Below are 21701 nucleotides of genomic sequence, written 5' to 3' on the forward strand. Positions count from 1 at the left end.
ATCTATGTGGACCCTACTACAGTTTAACCAGCTCAGCTATAGACTACACCAGCATGACTAGTATCTATGTGGACCCTACTACAGTTTAACCAGCTCAGCTATAGACTACACCAGCATGACTAGTATCTATGTGGACCCTACTACAGTTTAACCAGCTCAGCTATAGACTACACCAGCATGACTAGTATCTATGTGGACCCTACTACAGTTTAACCAGCTCAGCTATAGACTACACCAGCATGACTAGTATCTATGTGGACCCTACTACAGTTTAACCAGCTCAGCAGTACCAAAACAGAGACAAAACCCAGGATAGAGGGGCTGAGTGAATGTGGTCTGGACTCTGTGGAGGAGGGTCATTGTGTCAGAGACACTGTAGAAGGACAGAGTACCTGCCTTGTGATCCAGGTACACTCCTACTCTGGAGGACTGAGGGCCTGATACTTTAGTCACAACATTATTGTGTCTGAAATAATAACCACCACTAGAGCACTCTAAACTCCAGGACTTGTTATTGTCTCCAAATCCACCATCTCTCTCTGTTCTGCTGATGTCTTTATATGAGACTGCTGTAACAACAACCCACTTCCCAGTCCACTCCACCTCCCAGTAACAGCGTCCAGACAGACCCTCTCTACACAGAACCTGCCAGTAGTTGGTGAATCTGTCTGGATGGTCAGGATATGGTTGGACTTGGTCTGTATAGGTCACCTTTCTGTTCCCTTCAGACAGAGAGAGGAGTGTGTTTGCTGTGTTTGGGTCCAGTGTGAGCTGACAGGAATCTGGGAGAAGAGCAGAGCAGAGACCAATGAGGGGAGTCAGAACAATAAGTTAAGTCAGATACTGTATCTACCCTGTCTTTGATTAGAGCACAGCAGAGATCAAATCAGAGAAATATGAGGAGTCAGATAGATACCCAGTCTTTGATTAGATCTACTATTGCTATATATTTCTAGAGGGATTGTTAGGAGTGTCAGTAAAAAGAGACTGTTAGTTACTTCACAATAAAGAGACTCACATTGTAACAACTGTTCTCTGGTCTTGGGCTCTGGAGGCAGTACAACATCCACTATATTCACTACAGACACACAAACACATTGACAGAGAGAGGGAATGTTATCATCAGACCATATTCCACATGTATATGACTAGTAGGGAACTTTCAATGGTCTAAAGTTGATGTTCTTATTGTTTTCAACACACCTGTAGTGGAGATCTTGGTCCATTCTCCTTTAAGGAAGTCTTCTAGTTTCTCTCTCAGTTCAGACACAGTCTTACTCACATCTCCAAAGTACTGAAGAGGACGGACAACGATGCTGGGTAAGTCTGAAGATACACTGATACTGGAGAGAGACTGATAACTCTGGAGAGAGAGAGAGAGAGAGAGGGGGAGAGAGAGACAGAGAGACAGAGAGAGAGAAAGAGAGAGAGAGACAGAAGGAGAGAGAGAGAGAGGGACAGAGAGAGAGAGAGAGGGACAGAGAGAGAGAGAGGGACAGAGAGAGAGAGAGGGAAAGAGAGAGAGAGAGAGAGAGACAGAGAAGGACAAAGAGGGGGAGGGACAGAGACAGACAGAGGTAGAGACAGAGAGAGAGAGAGACAGAGGGACAGGACAACATAATGATGTAGATGAATAGTTTCACATGAAGTTCATTTCATATCACATGTAACAAGACAGTTTAGTTACCTGGAGGAAATGGATGTGATCCTCTGTGTGTGAGAGCTGCTCCAGCTCAGTGCTTCTCTTCCTCAGCTCAGCTATCTCCTGCTTCAGTTGCTCCAGGAGTCCTTCAGCTTGACTCACTTGAGCCTTCTCTTGGGCTCTGATCAGCTCCTTCACCTCAGAGCTCCTTCTCTCAATGGAGCGGATCAGCTCAGTAAAGATCTGATCACTGTCCTCCACTGCTGACTGTGCAGAGCGCTGTTAAGAGAGAGAGAGAGAGACAGTAGGTACAGTATCCTCTCTGCACCTCATTGAGTCAGATCGCTGCCACCCTGCTCTGCAGGTCCACCAGGCCTTGTCCCCCCTCCTGGACAGACAGGTACAGAACACCTCTTGGTCCTGCTCTACTCTCCTCCCTCCTGGACAGACAGGTACAGAACACCTCTTGGTCCTGCTCTACTCTCCTCCCTCCTGGACAGACAGGTACAGAACACCTCTTGGTCCTGCTCTACTCTCCTCCCTCCTGGACAGGCAGGTACAGAACACCTCTTGGTCCTGCTCTACTCTCCTCCCTCCTGGACAGACAGGTACAGAACACCTCTTGGTCCTGCTCTACTCTCCTCCCTCCTGGACAGACAGGTACAGAACACCTCTTGGTCCTGCTCTACTCTCCTCCCTCCTGGACAGACAGGTACAGAACACCTCTTGGTCCTGCTCTACTCTCCTCCCTCCTGGACAGACAGGTACAGAACACCTCTTGGTCCTGCTCTACTCTCCCCCCTCCTGGACAGAAAGGTACAGAACACCTGTTGGTCCTGCTCTACTCTCCTCCCTCCTGGACAGGCAGGTACAGATCACCTCATGGTCCTGCTCTACTCTCCTCCCTCCTGGACAGGCAGGTACAGAACACCTCTTGGTCCTGCTCTACTCTCCTCCCTCCTGGACAGGCAGGTACAGAACACCTCTTGGTCCTGCTCTACTCTCCTCCCTCCTGGACAGGCAGGTACAGAACACCTCTTGGTCCTGCTCTACTCTCCTCCCTCCTGGACAGACAGGTACAGAACACCTCTTGGTCCTGCTCTACCAAAAAATGTCTCCCTTTTTATTTGACCACTAAAACCTGTTCTTAGGACCAAACAGGAAAATAACAACTTGTCTCCCCTCCTGGACCGCTTGGTGTTAAGTAGCAGACTGGGTGAAAAAACTGTAAATCGCCTTTTTTAGGCAGATTTAGTCACTTAACCCTGGTGGCTCTGGATAAGAGTGTCTGCTAAATGACTCACATGTAAACTTAAATACAAAGTTAACTAGATATAATTTGTGTCATTTATAGCCTGGCACAGATAGTAAAACTACATTAAATACAACATTAACTAGATATCATCTGTGTCATTTATAGCCTGGCACAGATAGTAAAACTACATTAAATACAACGTTAACTAGATATCATTTGTGTCATTTATAGCCTGGTACAGATAGTAAAACTACATTAAATACAACGTTATCTAGATATCATCTGTGTCATTTATAGCCTGGCACAGATAGTAAAACTACATTAAATACAACGTTAACTAGATATCATTTGTGTCATTTATAGCCTGGCACAGATAGTAAAACTACATTAAATACAACGTTATCTAGATTTCATCGACACATAACTTATGTGGAATTTAAAAGACACCGTTAACGTTACCGTTAGCTAGCTAACAACGTCTGTTACACTGTAACTTACCGGCAGCCTCACATAAAAACGTATTGGTTAACAAAGCTTTGATTATGACCAAAGTCTATAGTAGTGAAAAGTCTCTCTCTCTATTGTAACTTACCACAAATTGCCATCATATCCTATCTACATGAATGTGTCCTGTCAGAGTCTTTTCCTCTCCGTTAACCGTTAGCTAGCAGTCTCGAGCCACAGCTGACGTTGACCACAATGAGCTACAAGTAGGACTGACGTCACTACCGGTGCAGCAGCCTCTGCAGCAGCAGCCTCCCCCGGGTCCTAGTGCCCGCCCGGTAACACGGTTAAGATGCGATGGAACGGTTGACGGGAAAACAACAAATCACAGAGAAAATATATTGACTGATATATTGAATTGTTTAGGGTAGCTTTAGCTTTGGCTTTAATAAATTCTGAAAATACTTGAAACCAAAATAAAAAAGAATAGTAGCCCTCCTCAGGAACCACAAAACCCTCACAGACCAACTTCTTCTTCTATGATATAATGGCGGTCCGCAAACCAACGTTAAAGGTGCATGGCGCCACCTTTTTATTTTATTTTTATATATATTTTTTTATTTTTTATTAATTGAACCCTTATTTTACCAGGTAAGTTGACTGAGATTCTCATTTACAGCAACACCCTGGGGAATAGTTACAGGGTAGAGGAGGGGAATGAATGAACCAATTGTAATAAATAAACTACCCTACTCCTCCTCAACTCTAACCTATAAACAGTGGAAACTAATAAATAAACTACCCTACTCCCCCTCAACTCTAACCTATAAACAGTGGAAACTAATAAACTACCCTACTCCCCCCTCAACTCTAACCTATAAACAGTGGAAACTAATAAATAAACTACCCTACTCCCCCCTCAACTCTAACCTATAAACAGTGGAAACTAATAAACTACCCTACTCCCCCTCAACTCTAACCTATAAACAGTGGAAACTAATAAATAAACTACCCTACTCCCCCTCAACTCTAACCTATAAACAGTGGAAACTAATAAATAAACTACCCTACTCCCCCTCAACTCTAACCTATAAACAGTGGAAACTAATAAATAAACTACCCTACTCCCCCCTCAACTCTAACCTATAAACAGTGGAAACTAATAAATAAACTACCCTACTCCTCCTCAACTCTAACCTATAAACAGTGGAAACTAATAAATAAACTACCCTACTCCCCCTCAACTCTAACCTATAAACAGTGGAAACTAATAAATAAACTACCCTACTCCCCCTCAACTCTAACCTATAAACAGTGGAAACTAATAAATAAACTACCCTACTCCCCCTCAACTCTAACCTATAAACAGTGGAAACTAATAAATAAACTACCCTACTCCCCCTCAACTCTAACCTATAAACAGGAAACCAATAAATAAACTAACCTACTCCCCCTCAACTCTAACCTATAAACAGTGGAAACTAATAAATAAACTACCCTACTCCCCCCTCAACTCTAACCTATAAACAGTGGAAACTAATAAATAAACTACCCTACTCCTCCTCAACTCTAACCTATAAACAGTGGAAACTAATAAATAAACTACCCTACTCCCCCTCAACTCTAACCTATAAACAGTGGAAACTAATAAATAAACTACCCTACTCCCCCCTCAACTCTAACCTATAAACAGTGGAAACTAATAAATAAACTACCCTACTCCCCCTCAACTCTAACTTATAAACAGGAAACTAATATATAAACTACCCTACTCCCCCTCAACTCTAACCTATAAACAGTGGAAACTAATAAATAAACTACCCTACTCCCCCCTCAACTCTAACCTATAAACAGTGGAAACTAATAAATAAACTACCCTACTCCCCCCTCAACTCTAACCTATAAACAGTGGAAACTAATAAATAAACTACCCTACTCCCCCCTCAACTCTAACCTATAAACAGTGGAAACTAATAAATAAACTACCCTACTCCTCCTCAACTCTAACCTATAAACAGTGGAAACTAATAAATAAACTACCCTACTCCCCCTCAACTCTAACCTATAAACAGTGGAAACTAATAAATAAACGACCCTACTCCCCCCTCAACTCTAACCTATAAACAGTGGAAACTAATAAATAAACTACCCTACTCCTCCTCAACTCTAACCTATAAACAGTGGAAACTAATAAATAAACTACCCAACTCCCCCTCAACTCTAACCTATAAACAGTGGAAACTAATAAACTACCCTACTCCCCCTCAACTCTAACCTATAAACAGTGGAAACTAATAAATAAACTACCCTACTCCCCCTCAACTCTAACCTATAAACAGTGGAAACTAATAAACTACCCTACTCCCCCTCAACTCTAACCTATAAACAGTGGAAACTAATAAATAAACTACCCTACTCCCCCTCAACTCTAACCTATAAACAGTGGAAACTAATAAATAAACTACCCTACTCCTCCTCAACTCTAACCTATAAACAGTGGAAACTAATAAATACACTACCCTACTCCCCCTCAACTCTAACCTATAAACAGTGGAAACTAATAAATAAACTACCCTACTCCCCCCTCAACTCTAACCTATAAACAGTGGAAACTAATAAATAAACTACCCTACTCCTCCTCAACTCTAACCTATAAACAGTGGAAACTAATAAATAAACTACCCTACTCCCCCTCAACTCTAACCTATAAACAGTGGAAACTAATAAACTACCCTACTCCCCCTCAACTCTAACCTATAAACAGTGGAAACTAATAAATAAACTACCCTACTCCCCCCTCAACTCTAACCTATAAACAGTGGAAACTAATAAATAAACTACCCTACTCCCCCCTCAACTCTAACCTATAAACAGTGGAAACTAATAAATAAACTACCCTACTCCCCCTCAACTCTAACCTATAAACAGTGGAAACTAATAAATAAACTACCCTACTCCCCCCTCAACTCTAACCTATAAACAGTGGAAACTAATAAATAAACTACCCTACTCCTCCTCAACTCTAACCTATAAACAGTGGAAACTAATAAATAAACTACCCTACTCCCCCTCAACTCTAACCTATAAACAGTGGAAACCAATAAACAAACCCTCCACCATGAAAAATTAAATTCAGAAAACACTTGAAAATCTAAATAAAAAAGAATAGTAGCCCTCCTCAGGAACCACAAAACCCTCACAGACCAACTTCTTCTTCTATGATATAATGGCGGTCCACAAACCAACGTTAAAGGTGCATGGCGCCACCTACTGTGCTGGAGTGTGTCCAATCACAGTTTACACCATTTCTAAATCCTCCTACCTAACTCAGAACTTCTGAGAAAATAAAAAAGAGCCCTAGTAACTTCTAATAGACCCTCCCCCATCCCCCAAATCCCTTCCAAACCCCCAACCTCGTCCAACCTCAATGACCCTACACTTCAAACTTTCCCTCTCTTCAACATCCTTACAACAATATAACAACACATGCTCCACCGTTTCATTGACCATACCCTCCAGACACAAACCATTCACATGCTGCCAACCAGATGTAAGGACCAGTTCAATGTACAATGTCCTAAACACAATTGAGTAAACACCACCTCTTCCTTCCTAATCTGACCTTTGATCCTTGGTCCACCGACCTTTAGAGGACATATAAATGCCGTCCCTTGTGCTCAGAGTCCCATCTCTTCTGCCACATATCTATCAAAATGTCTCTGATCTTACATTTGGCTTCACTTGTACTCAGTGGAACATTAATATCAATTATATCTTGTTTTAAAGCTCTTTTAGATAACTGGTCTACAATTTAATTTCCTTCCACACCCGGATGGACTGGGACCCACCAGAATCTCACTACTACACCCATTCTCTCATTTCTCCATAATAACATTGATACCTACAACTGTCCAACCAAAGCCACTGCCTTTTCTACTAGTATATTCCCAACAGTCATCTAGAACAGTAGCAGTGGGATGCTCAACCTCACAGCCTTTCAACCCAATAAGCTAATGACAATTTATTACACCGTATATCCAAAGGCATCTCACCTGCCTCCACTAGTTAGACACATACAGATGTTGACTTAAATGCACCAATACATATCCTTAAAGCTATATACTGGATTCTGTCCAGCTCCTGAACACAAGTCTTTGCTGCTGTTCCATAAACTATACACCTGTAATCAATTGTTGTCCTGATCAGAGCTCTATAAATATCCATCAACGATTGTCTGTCAGCACCCCATTCATAACCAGAGACCCACCCAACCAACTACCACGAAAGTGATGGAATGAGAGAGAGAGAGACATCGTTACAACACTGTACATAGACATAATATAACGTTTCTTCTTCTTTGGAGTTTAACGGTGGTTGGCATCCAATATGTTGCATTACCGCCCCCAACTGGACTATAATATAAATCTATTTTACTTTGTGATACAAAATGGGAAAAGGGGAAATTATGATAATACTAAGTAACACCCTTCCAACTAACCCTACACTCGTTAAAAACTCACTTCCCAATTCCACTACTTTGACCCTATCTGCTCCTGCACCATGCCAACTAACCCTACACTCATTAAAAACCCACTACCCCATTCCACTACTTTGACCCTATCTGCTCCTGCACCATGCCAACGACCTGGGAGGACGGGACACCACCACTCAACACACCCTGGAACTCTTCTGAAATCCAATCTCACATGACCAAATACTTCTATGCAGCTGCCACCACAACATCTATTGTCTGTGATTTAGGTTCCATTTCTGTGGGACAGTTGATAACCATTGCTATAAACGCTAAGAAGCCAACCTTACTGAAGCATATATCACTCGTTGGCCTTTCCCTCTGTGGTGCACAGATCTACTACTCACAGGGATCCTCTCAGGATCCCTCACCCTTGACCCATCCTCCTCTACTTTCTTCACTGCCTCAGCATACGACGCCTTCTGCACTACTCTGACTCTAGCCAGCTCAACCTGCCTCTCTCTCACCAGACACTTCTGATCCCCAGCAACATGGACACCCCTACAGTCGACACACACAACTTTATCCACCTAAACTACACAATCCTCTATCCCATGACCTCCTGCACACTTCCCACATCTTGGAGTCTCCCTCCTACAAACTGCTGCAACACGACCATAAACGTTGCACCTGAAACAGCTCAGTGGATTCAACACAAAGACTCTAACAGGATAACTGATATATCCTAACATGACTTTGTCGGGTAAAGACTCAAAACTCAAAAGGACTGACAGTGACTCCTCTGTTTCACCACGCTCACCACCGGGTCTGCGTCTCACCAAACGGCGGGCATCACAAACACCAGGAGTCTTCAACTTCAATTGCTCCACCTCCACACTTAACTACCCCAGAAATCACTCATTTCAATGGTGCCCTGTTCCTGAGAGCAAAGAAACAGATCTTGACTCAAGTTGCGTGACACGGAGCGACCACTCCCTCTGGTCAGAAGAAACACAAACAAATATCACAAGTCCCAACCACCCTGAAACCACAAATAAACTATGTTTTCCAATTGAATTATAACATTTGAAATGTCTCTATTCCTTTGAAACTTTTGTGAGTGTAATGTTTACTGTTCATTTCTGTTCATATGTGAACATATGTTTCCCATGCCAATAAAGCCCTTTGAATTGAATAGAGAGAGAGCTCCATGTTGATGTATAGGGGACATGAGTCAGTCATGGTTACTCATGGTTATGTGATGAGGTAGTCCCACCTGCTACTTCTAAATCAGGGTCGGTCCAATAGAGAATGTCCTCTTGGTGTAACGGTCAAGATGTTGGTTTCTCCCACGGTAGACCTGGGTTCATATCCCGTCAGTTACATTAAACAGTCTATTCTCTGAAAGGGGTCAAGACAGCCTGTTCTCAACAGTGGGGTCAGTGGGATTGGTAAAAGAATGAGAAACAAAATATGAAAATATTCACATATGTACATGGCTAGTTTTCTAACAATAGTTTTTAAATCAAGTAAGCAATATCAACTCCTGGCCACTGTTGACTAAGTAATTTCCTTCCTCTCCCTCTCTCTGAATGGAGAAGAGAAGTGAAATGGTGTGTCTCCTCTGGTCAACAATACTCACCTTGAAAGACTCCACAGCCTGTTGGAGCTCCTTCAGCTCCTTCTCTCTCTCCTGGAATATCTGCTGGACCTTCTGCTGACTCATCCCCAGCTGCATCTGTGGAGAATCACTCTTCAATGAGCTATCAAGCTTTATTAGTCCAGTAGATCAATAGTATAGTAATGTGACATAGGACCCATAGAAGATAGGGATACAAAGTGTCTGTCTGAAATTATATCATTATGTAGTCATGTGAATGATTATAGTTTTAACAGTACACAAAACAGAGAGTTGATTGGGTGTTTGATAACGAATGATAATGGTGTTTGATAACTAATGATAATGGTGTTTGATGACGAATGATAATGGTGTTTGATAACTAATGATAATGGTGTTTGATGACGAATTATAATGGTGTTTGATAACTAATGATAATGCTGTTTGACTTGTTGGATTCTAGCTAGAAATATACTTATTGATGTTACCATACTATAACGTACTAATGACTTTACATGTATAAGGAATGTATATGTTGGGGTCAATGACGGGTGGATAGGAACTGGGTGTATGGAAAGTTACTGAGAGAGACAAGGGGAAGTGCTGAAATATTCTGTTCAAACATGTTATTGTTGAATATCAATGTTCCTAAAGAGGGAGACAAAGGGCAACTAGTTTCAGTCTCTGATAAGGCAGGCCAGCTGCAGAAATAGGGAGGAGTCAGGAATTCAACAGTCTAGTTAGTCTATGATAAGACAGGCCAGCTGCAGAACTAGGGAGGAGACAGGAATTCAACAGACTAGTTAGTCTCTGATAAGGCAGGCCAGCTGCAGAACTAGGGAGGAGCCAGGAATTCAACAGTCTAGTTAGTCTCTGATAAGGCAGGCCAGCTGCATTACTAGGGAGGAGACAGGAATTCAACAGTCTAGTTAATCTATGATAAGACAGGCCAGCTGCAGAACTAGGGAGGAGACAGGAATTCAACAGACTAGTTAGTCTCTGATAAGGCAGGCCAGCTGCATTACTAGGGAGGAGTCAGGAATTCAACAGTCTAGTTAGTCTCTGATAAGGCAGGCCAGCTGCAGAACTAGGGAGGAGTCAGGAATTCAACAGTCTAGTTTCAGTCTCTGATAAGACAGGCCAGCTGCAGAACTAGGGAGGAGCGAGTAATTCGTCTTGAGGTCAAGCCACCACAACGACCCTCCTACTACAGTCCTATCTCACACACATACATTTCCACACCCACGAAGGTTTAAGCATCAGACAGGGCCATGACTACACCAGTGAGAGGAACCAATTCAGTTCCTGCCTAGCAACAGAGATGTATTGGCTGTCTAGATGTGTAAGGAGTTGGTCCTGCCTAGCAACAGAGATGTATTGGCTGTCTAGATGTGTAAGGAGTTGGTCCTGCCTAGCAACAGAGATGTATTGGCTGTCTAGATGTGTAAGGAGTTTATCCCGCCTAGCAACAGAGATGTATTGGCTGTCTAGATGTGTAAGGAGTTGGTCCTGCCTAGCAACAGAGATGTATTGGCTGTCTAGATGTGTAAGGAGTTGATCCTGCCTAGCAACAGAGATGTATTGGCTGTCTAGATGTGTAAGGAGTTGGTCCTGCCTAGCAACAGAGATGTATTGGCTGTCTAGATGTGTAAGGAGTTGGTCCTGCCTAGCAACAGAGATGTATTGGCTGTCTAGATGTGTAAGGAGTTGATCCTGCCTAGCAACAGATATGTATTGGCTGTCTAGATGTGTAAGGAGTTGATCCCGCCTAGTAGGAGGTTATAAATATATGTTATTGTGTAATCATACATTGTCTTTGCAGCTGTATGACCCAGTGGGTGAATAAACTTGGTTTGAGTTTTTACTCTGTCTCTTCAGAACATAACAGGCTTTATAAAATGATGATATATTTGAAGAATCTGGGTTAACATTTCTATACACTCAAGGTTTGTGTTCATATTTGTTCTGCCCTTGATCAATTTAACTTGAATGATCTCATATTCAAACAGATTTAGTTCCTACTGTATCTTTAATTCTTTGTTTATCAGACAGTAACCAACAAGTTGTTCTGGTCTTACCTGTTTCTCAGTCCTCTCTGCTGCAGCTGACACTGTATCATGGCCTTTATGTTCATCCATCACACACAGCAGACAGATACACTGCTGTTCGGTACGACAGTAAACCTCCAGCAGTTTGTCATGATGAGAGCAGATCTTCTCCTGTAGTTGTGCGGTGGCTTTGACCAGTGTTAGTAAAACGTTTACTGTTGACAGGAGAACAAGAGGAGACAATAGGACGAGGTGGATAATTTTATAATAAGGCCGTTTAATCACATGTAAAGATATCTTAGTAAAATCTTGCAGCAAGGCTCTTTCTGTCTGATTCCTATTGAATCGTCCGGGAAAGAGGCCAGTTTCCAGAATTGTACAGTACTACATAGACAACAAGCAAAGTAGGTAGATCTGCGAGTCCGGCCTTCCGATTGGTCGATCTGGGTCTTGGGTAGTCCTGATCAGGCCTGGTGTCCACGTTCCATTGGTTCCTGAGAGTTCTTTGTCCTGAGGTCCAACCATGGGTTGGGTGTGTCTGTGTGATTGTCATGGGGGAGGGGAGTTGTGGGTGTCGTGTATATGTCCAATGTGTCCAGCATATGTCCAAGAGAAAGAGGGGGTGTGTATGTTGTGTCAACTATAGCTAATGTTGAGAAGTTGTTAAAACAAGTTACCAATATCTAATACAATTTCTTACAAATCCCCCTCTTCACGTCTCACAAGAGACGTGACATAAAAGTATATAAAAAGACAAAACTGAAGGATAAAATTTGTCAGAAGACAAATTTTTAATTCCCTCTCTTCACGTCTCACAAGAGACGTGACATAAAAGTATAAAAAGACAAAGCTAAGGGATAAAATTTGTCAGAAGACAAATTTTTAATTCCCTCTCTTCACGTCTCACAAGAGACGTGACATAAAAGTATCTTAGTCCTCAAATATATAGACAGGTCCAGCTTCCCCATCCTCAAGCAATGGGAACATTTGGGCCCTTTCCTGATTAGGGTCTATGGCGGCAGTTATAACACGGCTAGCAAGCGTGCGCGCACATGGAATGCAACAGCATCCACAAAGTACAAGAATGGCCGCAAAAACAGAAATTGATACTAGGATGGAGGAAACCAGCGTCTTATATTTACCAAAAGCATCCATCCATGAGTCCCACATAGTAGTGTCCACTCCAGAATGCTGTTTCATCTTACCATTAAGGGTACGAAGTCCCTCCAATGCTACAGTCAGACTCCCATCCGTGGCTGTGTTATTGGGAATGAAAGTACAACACTGTTCACCAAACATTGCACAGACCCCCCCCCGTTCAGCCAATAACATATCAACCGCGATTCTATTTTGAAATGCCATCAGGGACGTAGCTGCCAATTGTCCATGGACCGCCTCGAAGCCTTGTTGAGTCCAATTGCCCAGTTTCTGGACATTAAAATGAATGTAGTTAATTCTGTCCACATTTTTATTAACTGTACACCACCAACAAAATGATGATTCAAACCCAGCTGTCACTTGGTCCACCAGTTTATATTCATCTGGCACCCCCTAGGGACACCAATAGCATCAATGTAAGTTGAGTCGTAACTGAGCAAGGACCAAAAAGGAGACCACTCCAATAACTACACCTGGAGTGGCCAACCACACATTAGTAAACCAAAAAACGAGAATATGTTAAACCCTCCGGTCCATCCCTCTATACAACCTGTACCAGGTGGGCTCGTCGCCACCCGGGAACTTCAAACCTTCACAACAGGGAGGACAAACATCACTTTTTATTCATTGAACAACATCATCTACAGCAAACCAAGGGTCCTCCTCTGTCAGTCCACTCTCCTGCGGAAGCTCGTTTTCGTATCAGCCTCTCCAACTGGAGCATCAAGCAACGGCATCATACCAGAGGCCCCTTACACATCTGTAACAAACTTCTTCAAACAAGGTATGATACAGACAACACAGAAATGAAAAACGACAACTAGTGTCAGAAATCCAGTAATCATCATTGCAGTGTACTTACCAGAACAACCACCCAGCCAGGGGAACAGTCCACTCTCCTCCACACCTGCAAGACCCTTCATCTCCACTGATAACCTTGCCAACCCACTCAGAGCTTTTGAAATGCTCCCATCCGGACTAGTATTGTTAGGAACAAACGTGCAACACTGTTCTACAATCTTTTTACATACACCTCCCTGGTTGGCCAGACTTATGTCCAGTGTTAGTCTATTGTGTCTACTGGTTTGTGAGGTAGCATCCAATTGTTCAGCCATCCCTGTAAGTCCTGTGTGGGTGTGTTTAACAAATCATCATTAATTATAGTAGATATAATTGATCCAGACCTTTTGTTTTAGCATCAACAATAGCTGGGCCAATGATGGGCATCAGATGCCACAGGCCATCATTCCTGGTTAATGTCTGGAATTCGTGGGGGACCCCTATTGGGACCCCCAACAGGTTGGTGTGCATGTTATCTGTACCCTCGGACCAAGGAGCGTCACGTTTCTGCCGTCTCCTGGGTTGGTCCCAAGCCTCTGTGTCCTGTGTAGCTCCCAGAAGTTGATTAGCTATAATAATAGGCAATGGTGGTATCAGACTGGCCAAAACACATGAGCAACGACAATTTCCTTTCAAAAATGGGGTCAACCGCCTGGCAGGTCCACACATCCACCATACATCAGCAACACCTCTAGTTCCTAGTGGTATTAGTGATGCAGGTAGTAGCAGGGAGCCTTCCATAGTCTATACCTCTACCTGTACCAGTGATACAGCTGTTATATCCCCCATATGCCTTAACTCCCCACGGTACCTTCTGGGGAGGGACTACTGGGAACACAAGACTCAGAGTTTTACACAGGGTTGAATTTGGCTTGAACTTTTCCAATATGCACATCCAACCTTCCCCATTACTTAGGACAAATGGGTGAGCAGCCAGAATAGGTCTGGCATGTCCACATACGACACAGTCCTTTCTATTAAGTGTTTTGTAGGCCAACCACATATTCTCCCTTTCCTCATAACCAGTTTCAGTCCCCAAATGTTCACTATCTGAGATGTCTTTTATATTTATTATCTGTACCAGATTGGAGAGCTTAGGTGATGGCGTGGGACTTGGTCTTGAAGTGGTGGAGGAGGCCGGCTGAACCCTGGTCCGTTGGAACTGGTGGTGGTTCTGGCAGCACTGCGATGGTAACATCCCCATCGTATCCTGATCATACAGCTCAGGACTACAAGCAGTCCTGTAAAACCCCACCCTCTCCCAGAGAACACATCATCAGCCAGAGATCAAGCAACACTTTCACTTCTATGAACGTACACAGGGTTGAGAGGTCAGGGTCAGGGATTCTTCATTAAGGAGTTGATCCCCGAGCTCTATTAGCAACGGTTCTTCTCCTTAACTCTGTGATCATTCGGCAGTGTCAGTGTGTCTCACCCTCCAAGTGCGATATGCCCCCAGGTCGAGTGATTCACCTTCTCCCTTAATTCACCTGCAATGCATAAACTCTTGGACATACAGGTTTGGTTAACTAGAAATGTTTAATTTTAAATACGTTTATTATCCAATAGGCCCCATCCTTTCCTAGACCACAATGTACCCTCCTTCGTTTGATACCTGGCTCTGGCCAGGTATCAACCTTACCTAATCTAAATAATGACTTAGTACATCATATTATAAGAATGTCCCTTTTATTCCCCGCATATCCAATTCTCCCTTGGGCGTACATTCATATCTATTCTTTTCCAATTCTCTGTCAAGTGACTTATCTACTTTGAAATGTATCTGCGCTGCTTATATATGTTAACCCTTTTCTCTCCTATCTTATTTCACAGCCTACCTTGCTCATTTCCTGGTCCACCCTCCCTAACCTGCTCTCAAACCTTCAAGGTCTCAACAGTGCGGGGTAGACCCATCTGTCTGCCTTTTTCTATGTGTTCCTTTACAATATTAACTAAGTGTCTCACTGTTTTGACTTTATCTGCATGGATTTAAAAATAACAACAGGTCTTATAGTGTCAATCTTTAAAGTCCTAACATAACCTTAACTAACCTATCTCTATCTTCTAATGGCCAATACAAATGCTTACCTTATGGTCAAGAGTTATAAACTCTATTATAATCAATTTACCTCAAAACTAGTATCCCAAATGACACAATCTCATTATTCTCACTACATTTCCCCGCGAGTGATCAAGTCGCCGGAAAATGCAATGGAAACAGAAAACAGGTCAAAATGTTACACCTACATTCGTGTTCCATATCTAGACATACCAAAAGAACCCTTTATCTTCTCAAAGTCCCTTGCCTAAATAAAACTCAGAAAGTAAAACTCCTATTCCCATATGAGTGTATTCTTTTAAGATATCTTATCTCTGGGTACACGGAAACCCTTAACCTTAATGTTTACTCCAAAAAACAAAATTATGTCACCAGCATTCAACCAGGCCCCCCCGTCGGCTGGGAGACCATTGGGTGCTGCAATACTGCCATCTTCTGTCCATTCTCTGCACAGCTCTCCACCCACTCTTATTCAACCTTCTCAATTTGAGCAATGTTAGTTCCTTATTTTAACTATTGTTTTCCAAATTTTTAATTTTTTAAATTTTTTAAATCTATTATTATCTAGTTAGACTAGAGTGTCCGTGACATACATCCATGGGGATCCGGTTATAGTTATTCTATTAACCATGTGAAAGTGCCCAGGGACACCCCAAATATCAGTAGGAATATCACAAATAAGGGGCCAGATATCCCTAGCCTTGCCCAGGGAGGGAGAAATATCCCTCTAACTGGGCGAGGTTCCTTTATCAGGGGAGGCGGAGTTTGATTCCGCATCACCTGAGTCAGAAATGTCTTCATTTGGAATCGAATTTAAGCTGTTTAAATCAGCTCTGACTTCTGTCAGTGTTCTAGAAGGGATTGGGGCTGGAGTGCAATGTGTGAGGTGGTGCCAAGGTGCGCCTGATTTACCTTTGACCTGGACTGAGTGTGAAGTAACCTCCCTCACTTCGTACAGTCCAGTCCACCTGGGTTCTAGCCACTTTCTCTTGTGGACATTAACCCCACCCAGTCACCAATTTTCCCTCAGTGGTGCCGGATCTCTCGTCAGCTTCCCTGTTGGACCTTGTGAATCTGTGTGAAGAGAGCTGCAGAAAGTTCCGTCAATTATCAGACATTACAATTTGTTGTACATCAAGGGCGGGCATATGACCTCCCTTCCTTGGTGGACCAAGCATGACTCCTCCAGCCATTGTCTCATGAGGAGAGAGATGGGTGCCTGCACCTGGAGAGGCTCTCATGGCCAGCAACGCCAGGGGCAGGACTTCAACCCAAATCAACTTCAAACCTGCACATACATTTGATTGGCGCGTTCCACGAGACTTATGAGATTGTGGCCTGTACACTAACCCCATCATTAAACAACAATCAGTTGACATTTACACATCCGACCCTATTGGTACATGGAGCGTTTGTCATTAAACAATACACATGAGTTCGGTTTGCAGCCACTTAATGACCTATTTTGCATCCTCCCCTGCTGTTGGTATTGCCTCAACCCATTTAGAGAACCTGTCTACCATAACTAACAGGTACCTTTTTCCATTTGTCACATTGTCTTTCCCCATATCTGTGTGTGTTGGTGAGTGGTTCGTTCCCCAGGTCAGGTCTCCGTTTCAGTTCCTGTGCAGCTCTTTCTGCACAGGAGTGGGGTAGACCTTCAGCATTGAGTGCGTCTGCCATGTTTTTGTCAGTGTTGACAAATGTGATGTGTGATTGTGTGCATTTATTCTGGATTTTCGTTTTCCTTTCAGCGCTGAACGTGAATTCTTTGCTCATCAGATATGCTGCAACCCCATGGTGGGTGTGGATTTCCAATGGATGGCACATTATCATGTGGGCTGTTTTTCCAATAGCTTTTGCCACTGCAGCCACATACCTGGAGCATGTGGTTTGCCCTTCTTCAATGTGGTCCAGTTTGGAGGAGTGATACCTCAACACTCTACTCTCCCCCTCTAGGTTCTGGAAAAGGATGGATGATGTAAATCCTTCTTTTTCAGAAACATCCAGATGGAACTTGTTTTTTTTTAGTCAGGTGCTGTTAGGGCTACTGCCACTTAGAGATCTGTTTTCAAGAGTGTAAAAGCCTTTGATGCTTCAGTAGTCCAGGTCAATGATGAGTGTAGGTTAGTGGTGAGCAGCTTCAGGGCCATGGGGCATATTCGTCAGCCATGCCCTGAAAAGGGGGAGGTGATTGCTGATTCGGGTCTGGATTGGGGTGATTGTATGCGGGTTGAAGGGCCGCACATGGTTGATACATCATTGGCCTGACTCCCCCTTGGTCTAGGGGCGTATCCTCGTCCCCTTTTGGCCAGAAACTGGCTTTGGGCCGGGGTTATTGGGTGCGGACACTGTCGCACCATATGCCCAGCTTGTTTACAATTATGACAGCTTCCATAAGATCCAGAGTATCTCTGGGGCTGTCCCCATGTGGGTGAATAGTTTGATTGTGGTAGTGGGTAGTAGGGTTGTAGTGGTGGTTCCGACGAAGGGTATGGCTGAAGCGGGTAGGCATACGGCAGTTGGAATGGCTGCTCCTGGGGTGGGTGTATAGGTGGTCCCTGCTGGGTGAAGATGGGTAGTTGTTGTTGCTGTATCATTCGGGAAACAGTTTTTTCAATAATTTGTGAGATTTCTTGTTGGTCTTCAGCCACCATCTGTTTCTTGGGTTTCTCTCCTTTCTGGGCCTCTTTCAATTGTAGTTTCAAAAGTTGTACCTGTAGGGACTGGATTTGTGTTTCAGCCCCTCCCTTATCCTTATTGTATTGGGTGATGTGGTGATGCACATGGGAGTTGAACTGAGCCTGGGGAATTGCCATTAACCCCACAGTGCCCCTGAGATGGATTGGGGCCGATGGGGCTGCTGTGGTGGTAGGTGGGGCGTCATTATTGTTGAGCCTGCCCTCTTTGGTGTCAGTTGGTGCTCCAGTGCCCACCCCCATCGTATCAGGTTTCCTGTAAGGGAGAGCTTTCCTAATTTCCTCAATCGCCCATAATCCTATTTTCATCTCAGCCTCTGCCTTTTCCCTTTGCTTTGTTCCTGCCTTTTTAAATAAGTGACTCTTATTCTTATCAACTTCACATTCTATCCCTTGCTTCACTGCTTCCTCCAATTCTTTCTCCATAATGAGGAGTTGCCCTTTTGATGGGGCGACTCCACTAAGGAAACCTGCTTGAGTCCATCTCAGCCTCACTTCTTCCCAAATTCTTTTAACGGGTTTGTAGTGTAATTTCCCGCCTGCTCTGTCTTTCATTCTCTGATCTAAATATTCGTTGAATTTGTGTTTGGGGACGATAGTCGTGGTCATTTTGTCGTTAAGCTATGTCTGGGTCTATTATTATCTTTGTATACTTTAGCCCGTCACTGATCGAAACCAGCGATGTATTTTCTTCCTCTAACCTCCCCCAGTCTCGTGTCCGACTCGCGTGGACAAAGAATTTTATTGCCGTGTATTCGATGAATTATTTTCGTTTTCCAACAATATTTCAGCTATATCTTTTTGAAACAATATACGAATATATTCACGCGCTCCTGTTATAATTGGAATGACAGTTTTAGGTACTTATAATAAAAATATTATTGCTTTTCGCTTATTTAATTAATTAAATACTTTGGCAAAATATTTCAGAAGTTTCCTTTGGGGACAATATACTAGTAATTCAGGCGCTCCTGATATAATTGGAATGGCAATTATAAGATATATAATTCGAAAGATATTATTTCTATTAACTTTTCCGATTAATTTGAACTTTTTCCGATTAATTAAATACTTTGCCAAAACATTTCAGAAATTTCCTTTGGGGACAATATACTAGTAATTCACGCGCTTCTATAATAATTTTCAAATTGATTCCAACCCTTAGGGATTTATCAACAGTAGGAGAGGGAAAAATCCGGTCAACTCATCAGCAGAAAATAGTTGCTTCACAGCAATATATACACATCGACACGGCGGTCACTTTAGCACAGCCTCAACTTAGCATATGGCTAGTTAGTAGCAATTGGTCTCGTGGAACGTTCAATCCCCCACATTGCGACAACACAACTTACACATACAATTACAGCACAACTTACACATGCAATATCACATTAGATTCCTCACGTAACACCTAGCTAAGTATAGCTACTGCACGACTATTTGAATCGTATTATATTAATTATGGATTCTTCACGGTACCCCTATCTGATCGACTGTCAAATATGGCCCGACTGTGTGAATCGTTATATATTTTTATTTTTATTTTTTATGGGTCTTCACGGTAACACTTAGCTGATTTGCCAAATCTAACTACTGCCCGGCTATATGGATCCCATCTTTTAATTGTGGATTCTTCACGGTAACCCCTATCTGATCGACTGTCAAATATGGCCCGACTATGTGAATCGTTATAAAGCTTATCCTTCACTGTACACCTACTCGATCAGCATAGTGGTGCCAGACTATGTGAATAAGTCTTTGACCTATTAATACTTAGATATCTGTACACAATGCCTTAAATTCTAAACAATTCCACATAAATTTAGCAACAATTCACACTCACCACAGTACTCCTGATCATTGAATTTAGATATTGGCTATAATACAATATACAGATTTTGGTTAAACGGGCATCTGCTCACCTCTTTAGTTTCGAGCTCTCTGATCAGTTTCCTGTGTGGGTTGAATCGCGATTCTCCCTCGAAAAGGTCACCTCTCCTCTGGAATCTTTCTCCCTCTCGTCTCCTGTCCGATTAATTTTCTATTGGGCCGAATTCAAAGATGAAACCATCCTCTGCTTACCAAGTCTGTTAGTAAAACGTTTACTGTTGACAGGAGAACAAGAGGAGACAATAGGACGAGGTGGATAATTTTATAATAAGGCCGTTTAATCACATGTAAAGATATCTTAGTAAAATCTTGCAGCAAGGCTCTTTCTGTCTGATTCCTATTGAATCGTCCGGGAAAGAGGCCAGTTTCCAGAATTGTACAGTACTACATAGACAACAAGCAAAGTAGGTAGATCTGCGAGTCCGGCCTTCCGATTGGTCGATCTGGGTCTTGGGTAGTCCTGATCAGGCCTGGTGTCCACGTTCCATTGGTTCCTGAGAGTTCTTTGTCCTGAGGTCCAACCATGGGTTGGGTGTGTCTGTGTGATTGTCATGGGGGAGGGGAGTTGTGGGTGTCGTGTATATGTCCAATGTGTCCAGCATATGTCCAAGAGAAAGAGGGGGTGTGTATGTTGTGTCAACTATAGCTAATGTTGAGAAGTTGTTAAAACAAGTTACCAATATCTAATACAATTTCTTACACCAGCTTGTGCTTCTTCAAAGCAGGAAATTCATAGTGAGGTTGGAGGTGAGTCTCACAGTAAGATACCAGACATGCCAGACAGGACATGAGGGCTTCCTGCTTTCTGGTCCCAGTGCAGAAATCACACGCCACATCTCCAGGTCCAGCATAGCACAGAGCAGGAGGGGGAGCAGCCTGGAGTCCTGTCTTCCTCAGTTTCTCCACCATATCAGCCAACATGTTATTTTTCCTCAGATTAGGCCTTGGAGTGAAGGTCTCTCTGCACTGAGGACAGCTATAGTCCCCTTTCAGAACATCCTGATCCCAGCAGCCCTCAATACAGATCCTACAGTAACTGTGTCCACAGGGGATGGTGACTGGCTCCTTCAGTAGATCCAGACAGACAGAACAACAGAACTGGTCCTGGTCCAGCAGAACTCCCTGCTGAGCCATTTTGACTGTTGTTCACTCTCACACAGACAGACGACACAGAGACTCAGATCAGTTTTGTTTCCACAGAAGAGAGTTTTTGGGAGGTATGGACTTTCTGGTTCTGCCAGATAGGTGAGTTTAGAGGGAGGGAAGGAGGGAGGGAGGGAGGGGTTAGAGAGAGGGAGGGAGGGGTTAGAGAGAGGGAGAGAGAACTGCATGCAACGTCGAGAAGGAGAGACATATTTTAGTTCCTAGGTTAGGACCCTTAATATTAAATATAGTGGTTAGAATATATGAAGGGTAACAGTTTCTATGAAGTACAAATTATAATTATTTTAATGACCTTTATAATGCCTTATAATACACGTATGTGTTATAACACTGATTATAATTGTCTATAATAATTAATACGTGGTTGTAATGAGGAGGGAACTTGATATTGATACAATGTACTGTAGGTGAAA

At 43.0% G+C, this 21701-nt stretch overlaps 1 protein-coding gene across 1 annotated transcript; it reads right to left on the reverse strand.

Annotated features, from left to right (window-relative positions):
- Window positions 1–264: 264 nt before the first annotated feature.
- LOC120041019 (tripartite motif-containing protein 16-like) lies at window positions 265–21273 on the reverse strand. Its single transcript, XM_038985987.1, has 7 exons — window positions 20827–21273; window positions 11509–11673; window positions 9455–9550; window positions 1688–1921; window positions 1204–1363; window positions 1019–1078; window positions 265–782 (listed from the first exon to the last, which is right to left on the reverse strand). The coding sequence occupies exons 1-7, from the start codon at window positions 21256–21258 to the stop codon at window positions 265–267; spliced, it is 1665 nt and encodes a 554-aa protein (XP_038841915.1). The 5' UTR covers window positions 21259–21273.
- Window positions 21274–21701: the final 428 nt, after the last annotated feature.

The sequence above is a fragment of the Salvelinus namaycush genome, unplaced genomic scaffold (assembly GCF_016432855.1).
Source record: "Salvelinus namaycush isolate Seneca unplaced genomic scaffold, SaNama_1.0 Scaffold4, whole genome shotgun sequence".
Classification (NCBI taxonomy): domain Eukaryota; kingdom Metazoa; phylum Chordata; class Actinopteri; order Salmoniformes; family Salmonidae; genus Salvelinus; species Salvelinus namaycush.

Bases quoted from the DNA above. Each gene is read 5' to 3' on its own strand.
- LOC120041019 (XM_038985987.1), bottom strand. From the start codon at position 21,258: ATGGCTCAGCAGGGAGTTCTGCTGGACCAGGACCAGTTCTGTTGTTCT. The intron at 1,922-9,454 runs GTGAGTATTGTT...CTCTCTTAACAG, and splicing joins AGGCTGTGGAGTCTTTCAAG to CGCTCTGCACAGTCAGCAGT. The intron at 1,364-1,687 runs GTAACTAAACTG...CTCTCTCTCCAG, and splicing joins ATCACATCCATTTCCTCCAG to AGTTATCAGTCTCTCTCCAG.